At 41.6% G+C, this 7,734-nt stretch overlaps 1 protein-coding gene across 1 annotated transcript; it reads right to left on the bottom strand.

The window, feature by feature from the left end:
• Positions 1-1,052: 1,052 nt before the first annotated feature.
• LOC149152140 (uncharacterized) lies at positions 1,053-1,985 on the bottom strand. Its single transcript, XM_089443388.1, has one exon. It carries the CDS (start codon positions 1,983-1,985, stop codon positions 1,053-1,055), a length of 933 nt encoding a protein of 310 aa, XP_089299514.1.
• Positions 1,986-7,734: the final 5,749 nt, after the last annotated feature.

The raw sequence follows: 7,734 nt of genomic DNA on the forward strand, positions 1-7,734 counted from the left end.
TTAGAACAAAGAAAAAGGGTGACAGAGGATCCCCTTGCCTGATGCCATGCGAGGGGCAAAAGGGAGATGAGGGAGAGCCATTCAGTAAGACAGAGAAACTGGGAGAAGTGATTAGGTTCATGATCCATCTAGTCCAGGTTGCATTGAATCCAAAAGCTAAGAGCATTTTATGAATGTAATTCCAGCTAAGCTTATCGAAGGCTTTAGAGAGGTCTAATTTGAGAAGCATACCTGGTTTTTTGAGAAGCTTTAGAGAATGTATGACTTCGTTTGATAGAATTATTCCATCCATGATCTGCCATCCTTCAACGTATCCCGTCTGTTCTGGAGAGATGAGCAGGGGAAGGAGCGGTTTGAGTCGGTTCGCAATGACCTTTGAAATGAGTTTGTAAATCACATTACATATCGTTATTGGTCTGTACTTCTCAGGTTTGTTTGATGCCGCTTCTTTGGGTACCAAGGCTATGAAGGTTGAGTTGAGGGTTGGGAGGACCCAGTGCATGCTTCGGGATTCCTCCACTAAGTCCCATACTTCAACTTTAATGAGTTCCCAAAATTCATGAAAGAAATTGGCGGTAAATCCGTCAGGCCCTGGTGCCTTGCCATCTTTGAGCTGAGCCATAGCTTCTTCTACTTCCTTTAAGGACGTGGGTTGGAGCAATTTATTGTTGTGATCCTCATTTATAATTTTTGGAATATGCTGCGTGATAGCTCTAATTGCCTCATCCCGGTTGCCTTTAGGTTCTTTAAGAATGTCCTTGAAGTATCCTGTAAATTCTTTTTCCATGTCTTCATGAGCCTCAATTCTTTCACCCTGTTGATTGTCGACAAAGGTGATGTTGTTATGCATACATCGTTGTATGGTGGTTTTGTGGAAAAATTTTGTATTTTTCTCTCCATCTTTAAGCCAGATGATTTTAGATTTTTGTCGCCATAAAGTTTCCTCTTGTTTTTGGCGTTCTTCAATTTGATTCCAGAGGATCTGCTCCTGTTGAATTTGTTCTTCTGTGCGGCCTTCCAGAATGAATAGTTGTTGTAGTGCTTTCATTTTTCTATTCCAGTTTTTGTCTGCTCTCCTGTATGTTGCCAAAGTGAGTTCGGTTCCATACTTTAAGAACTTGTTTCAGATTTTTCAGCTTTTGTTGAAACTGGTACATCTTAGCTCCTGCAGGCGGGGTGTAAGATGCCCATGCATGATTGACCACAGCCTTGAAATTGGTGTTTGTGAGCCAAAAGGCTTCGAATCGAAAGGGTCTGTTGCAGCAGTTGCCTGGTCTGGACCATTGGAGAAAAATCGGCCAGTGATCTGAGCCTCCTTGGGGAATAATTGAGGCATTAAAATCCCCTCCAAGGTGGATCGTGTTGTCTGAAATTAAGAATCGATCTAGCCTTGAGGCAATGTGGTGAGCACCTCGGCGCTTGTTGGACCATGTGAAAATTCCATTGGATGTGGGGATGTCCATGAACTGATTATCTTGAAGGAATTGCTTGAAGCCGCTGCTGTCACTATCGAGCCTGGTTCTGCCTCCTTGTTTTTCTTCCATGGATTTTATTATATTGAAGTCGCCTCCGCCAATCCATAAGGGGAAGTGTCTGTTTTCATTGAGGATGGAAATCGTGTCCAGGAGGTCCAATTTTTGTTGAATTATCTGCGGGAAGTATACATTGGTGAGATGCCCATGGATGTTGGTTCCGATGAGGTGGAAGGTAGCTTGTATTAGATGAAGAGTGGCATGAAAATTATCAAGTGAAACAATCTGCGGGTTCCATAGAATGGCAAGACCGCCGGAAGCCCCAGAGGCATCTACTGAAATTAAACTGCTGCCTGCCCATATTTTATTGCTAAGTCTGTCTATCACTGTGCTGCTGCTTTTTGTTTCTTGAAGGAAAACTATTGCGGGTTTTTCTTGCATTATCAGGTTTTTGATCATTCTGTGTTTAGAGGGACTGTTGAGTCCTCTTACATTCCATGAAATGAGCTTCATGTAGACTGAGATTTGGGTTTGTAGAACTTGGTCAACTTGGGGAATTGCCCCGAATCCATGAGTATTTCACCTACTATTATTGTTCTCTGAAGGTCTGTTTTTCTGCCCCTTTTCTTTGTATCTTTAAGGATCTTTTTTCCATCCCAGTGACTGCCTCCTTGTATTCCCAGGCTTTTATGGTGCTGCACCTTGGTAAGGACTCCTTCAAGTTTGTCTATTTTCCAGGGGGGGATTGAGTTGTACTCTTTTTTTTTGCATGCTTTCTCAAGTTTGGAGATGTCAAGCTTGGAGATTTCAAGCTCTTCTAGATCTACATCTTCCGGATCTTCCTCCATTCCAATTGGAGTGTTGTGGTCCTCCTCCGCTGCATCTTCATGAAGACTCAGGGCTAGAGCTGCGTCAAGATCCATATCTGAAGCTTGTTGTGTTTCATTCAATACGGTTTTCCCCTTGGATGGGAATAAGGGACCAAGATCTGTAACCAATTTAGTTTTCTCCATGGAAGGGGTAGGAGCAGAGATGGAGGATGCTGGGTCAGAAGAGAACAAGGGGTTGGAGTGGATGAGGGAGGGCGAGGGTGGGAGCAGCTGATCCGGGGAGTCATAGTTGGGGCTATCTTGTTTATCATGCGAGGCAAGAATAGAGAAGCGATTCTGGGGGTTCGCTTTAAAGGCTTGATCCGGAGCTGCTTGTTTTTTCTTGGCGTGCCTGCAGCGGGTGGGGATTTTGGTGAAACCATCTGAGTCCTTATTGGAATCATTAGATGGAGCCTTGGACTGCGCATTTAAGGGATAGTCTCAGAAAAGGTGGCCATGCTCATGGAATTTTCGACGGCTGAAAGGGATATGCTCATAATCTAGAGACTGTTTCCATTCAAAGTCATCGTGAAAGAGACTTACCGAGTCTGCAAGGGTCTTGGTCAGGTGCATCTGGACGCAGATCCTAGCATAAGAGGTGTATTTGCGTGTCTTTGTTTCTGTTGCCACTTTGATGAAGGTCCCCAGTTTGTTGCCAATGTCTGCCAACGTTTCTTCTCTCCAATATTCCACGGGAAGGGAATACATTCTTATCCAAACAGGGGCCCAACTGAAGTCTTCTTTATCAGGGTTGAATCTGGGCTTCCATTCCGTTAGATACAAGCCTAAAGAGTTAAAGAAGTATGGGCCTCCTTCGAATATCCTTATTTTGTCCTCTAAACAGTTGAAGATGGCGATAAAGAAGCCCTTCGGGCCAAGTTGCAGAGTTACTTGTCCTTTGGGCTTCCATTTTGAAGCTATCCATCCTTGTAAGGCTTTTTCTGTGGGCCAGAATCCCAAGAACTTTCCGATGAGTGTATAGTCCCGCATGAATTGGATTTCCCCATTGATGCAGTGGCTTGGCAGTTCGACCTTGATCAGTTCTGCGGCTTTTGGAATACATGTGGCTGAGGTCACTTTTGTCTGAGGTGACTCTGCATTGGCGTGCTCATCATTGCCTGCGTTGTCCTCTTCATTTTGAACTGAATGCATCTTTTCCTCATTCGTCCTTTGCTTGTCTTTCTCAGTTTCTCGACCTGTGCCTGCGGGGTGCAGAGTCACAGGCTTCTGCGTCTTGTCAGTTGAGGCCGTGTCCATTGGAGGGGAGGCGGAGCTCTCCCCTCCTGCAGCTAGTGCCATAGGTGGCCTTCAGTGATAGAACCTGCGACGGCAATGGCAGGTCTGTTCAGCGGCGGCTAGGGTTTGGAGTCAGTAGCTGTTGAATCGCATCAGAGCGTATTCTCGACTGTGACCCAATCTTGTCAAGGCATGTTTGATAGTGATGTTCTGCTCCCAAAACTCTTCTTTACTGAATTCTATCTGTTTACAGCTTCACTTTAGTCTCCATGCTACAACATCAATGGCAACCAGTCTTCATATGAAGAAGTCTTTACAACTCTTCATACTGTCCACACAGAGTCTACAAAATTTATCTCATGATGATATCAAATAGCCATCATGATCTCTGATAATGTCTCCACACAACTTTAGTAAGTCTACTATTAGCTGCACTAAGCTCTGCATAAGAACTAACTCTCTGTTTTAAGCCTCTATTCTTACTATCATGGTGAATGTTTCTAGCATGACTATTGCACATTGTTATTTCTATTGCAATCTCTTACTTCCCAAAAATACATTCACATATGCTTCAATACTGGTGTTGGCTACTATTCCCTTCAAGCAATATCAAATGAAAATTTATTTATTATATCACAAAATTGTTCTTCAGTATGCATTATGTACCTGATTAATTCATCACATGTCTGAGTCTTTCACAGGGTAACACGATCAACAGAGTTGTTCGTCCTTCGACTGCCTCCTGTCCGACTAGACCTTCGGCTTCCTTCTATCCTACTGGACCTTCATCCTCTTTCTATCCTGCTAGACGATCGGCTTCCTTTTTTTGTTCCAGTTCGCCAACAACCACTCATAAAGGAAATTATCTATTTTCTTATACTGATACGCCTGACCTTTGGCTTCCCTTTCGCTCGCTTGAACTTCTGCGTCCTCTGTGCTCGCTCGACCTTTTGGCTTACCTCCTCTAGTCTCTTTAGCTTCCTCAATGCTAGTCCATCTACACTCACTTGATTCGTCGGCTTCCCGGTCCATGGCTTTCTCTGTCTATTCGAGCGTTCCAATACTCACAAGACACGTAAATTCAGAAGAGAGGCCAAATTACAAAGAAATTTTTCATATTAAAAAGTATCAGAGAGGCCCTTTTTTCTTTAATATTTGTACAATAGACTCAATCATTATTTACAGAGGATTTCATTGGAGAGGCTTGTACCAACAGGGAGGTCCCACATTCCACGTCACTATCTCAATTGCAATCAGTGGTCTGGTAGTGACAACCCTTATGATTTGCGTGACTTCCCCGATACCCGGACACGATATTACATAAAGGTATATTTTATGGAGCTATCGGGTCCACGTAGTATATCGTAATTGACGTTTTGACATAGTTACAGTTCTTCACGACTTGCAATATGTGACGAATGCGATATAACAATAAACAGAAGTTAATATACCTATCGGGTCCATATATATATCCCTTTATAACTTGCAATTCATAACCTATGATACAGTGGACGTGATATAGCATTAGGGCGTATTATAATGGTGATGACGTAACCCGCTCAGACACAGTTCCCGAGGTTTAACTTTATTGGGCTCATTCTCCACCGTAGATTTCATCTGTATTAAATTCAACAATCAACACTCGGTCTGATCAACACAATCCATCGGAAGCTTGCTGCGTCGTAGATCTCTTCTCTCCAGATCTAACAGTCCTGACTTAACCCGATCAACCCAAAATCGTCTGTTGATCCTTCGTCATCGATCACCCGTGCTAGATCCAACGACCTATAACAATTTCGGGTGGACTACTTGCACAAGAGTTACTCGCCCGAAATGAGCGGTTTTTCTTTCTCCTCTAGTTGCTACATGTCAACCATTGAATGGAATCAGGCACTCTCCTCTAAATACCACTTACCATCTTACATCCGCCCGAAAACCACTGCCACTATTACAAACCCTCTTTTTGGAATATAACCACGTGCATTAATCAATCACTTAAATAAAGCACTTAATCCTTTAACCACGAGATTAACACTTAATCACAAGATAATCATGATTTGTGAATAAAGGCATTAAGCACTGAGATTTATGTTTTTCAGTGGGAATACAAAGAAATACCCAATTAACTATTGAGCATGGATACACAGAGTAATGAGAGTCCATACGAGGCACGAGCCTTGCCCTCTTGGCTCAATTATAGCAATAAATTGACCTCTACCTCAAACCCCCTCTAACATTCAACCTCTAGCTTCTCACTCAAAACCTAATCATTTCAGCTCCCTTGACTTTCCGCTCTTCTCTGGTCTAATATGGCTCCTCTATTAACTCCTTTGATACTCTGCACTTCTTCTTTGGCATATATTACATGCAAAACTCCCGATATGGCTCCTCCTCAATCTCCCACTCTTACACTAACTTGGCTTTCCTGTGGCTTCTGATACCGCTCCAATACCTCTTCTCCGCTTTGATAGCTCTGCTCTAATAGCTCCTATGACTTCCGATATTCTCTCTAATGGCTTGACTGTCTTGGCTTTCCTCCGGATTTTCCTCATGGCTTTTCTCCTTGGCTTCTTGCTCCTATTTCTTCACGAATCTTCTCTGCTTCTCCTTGGCTTCATATCATCATTTAGTATCCTGGAATATTGCCATATTGACATACTCCTGTTGCTTCATGGATCTGCTCTACTTGGCTTCACATCATTGTTTATTGTCAAGAATATTGCCATATTGACATCAATGACAACCTAGATTAACAAGAATGAGTTATTAGGTCAACTTCCTAGACAATAAGTTGATGTCGACAGGAAGCGACTCGTCGCAGGAGGGCCTTGATGTATCCCCCATCAATGACACGAAACGGGTATCATGGTTTGAGACAGAATGATGATCATATGGAATTGGTTCAATAACGACAAACATGGAATGAAGGATTAAGAGTATTGTAGCAAATATTGATTGAATGACTTCTCTTAAACACACCAATGACACTGAATGGAGTTGGAAACATTGACCCAAAACTAAAAATGGAGGCTTTGAAAAGGTATGATGAACCAAAAGACAAGCATATTTCCCAACCCAACAACCACGAAGATGAAGTGGAAGAGTGTCATGTTCAAGAGCAACTCGCTGCCATTAACAAGTGGAGTACCATGTTTTCCCAATTTCCCCAACCATTTTTGGTCAATACCTCTTTATTTTTTAACAAGCTTGAGGAGGATAACATATGATTGATCTATAAGTTCATTTTTTGGATGAATCCCTCCGAGTATATTTAACGAACCCTAAGAATGAGTGGTTCAGTCCTGTCATGATCAACGGGTCCATCATTGTTTGATGTTTTAATGAGTCCAGGGAAAGTCTAACTTGACATATTTTTCATGTTTAGAGAGTTTGAAAAAGAGGCTAAAAAGAAAACTCCAAATGTTCCTTTTAGTAGATAGTCCCTTGAGTCCGAAAACGAAGAAAATGATACTCAGGAGAACCTCTTAGTCATGTTCAACTAAGGTATTTTTTTTCTGTAGTTAGTCTATCTCATTCCAGAAAAGGGTTAAACTTATACTTAGTAGACATCTTTTCATTTACTTTAATGAGTTCAAAAAGACAATTGCTCAGTCATATTTTCATAATTTGGGAGTATGAAAAGAGTTGAAAGAAGACTAAGGGGTTTTTTTTCGTGAGTTTACAGAGCCCGAAAAAGTGATAAAAGTATGCTCTTTGGTCAAGATGATCTATTCAAAACATGGAAAAATCTGTCAAACAATTGTTGACTAGATCAAATCACTAGAAGATGATTAGAAATACATGTTTCATGATAAAACTGAAATACAATTAGGTAAAATCATTAAATATGAATATAATAACGGAAGAAATTGCCATAAGTAGTCAAAATGACAATTCATTTTTACCATTTCACATTACCTTCTGGTGTTAGATTTCTGAGTACTTTGTGCCCTCAATATTTTGCAACTAATTGTGATTAATCCAGTGGATCATTTCAAGTTTTGTTACTTCCAGGTAAGATCTAAAACCTTTCTCTTTCATTTCATGGTGGAATTTTGTGATTTCATGCATATTGTTTTGAGGTTTTTAGAGTCTTAGGGCTCAAATATTTCTCCCCTGGATCAATGCACCCTCCCAAAATCGAAAGGAGTGTCGGT

Source organism: Pinus tabuliformis, chromosome 9, assembly GCF_031772625.1.
Source record: "Pinus tabuliformis cultivar Carrire ecotype Pingquan chromosome 9, CPIR1, whole genome shotgun sequence".
Lineage (NCBI taxonomy): Eukaryota > Viridiplantae > Streptophyta > Pinopsida > Pinales > Pinaceae > Pinus > Pinus tabuliformis.

Excerpts from the sequence above, each read along its gene's own strand:
- LOC149152140 (XM_089443388.1), bottom strand. The coding sequence starts at position 1,985 with ATGAAGCTCATTTCATGGAATGTAAGAGGACTCAACAGTCCCTCTAAA.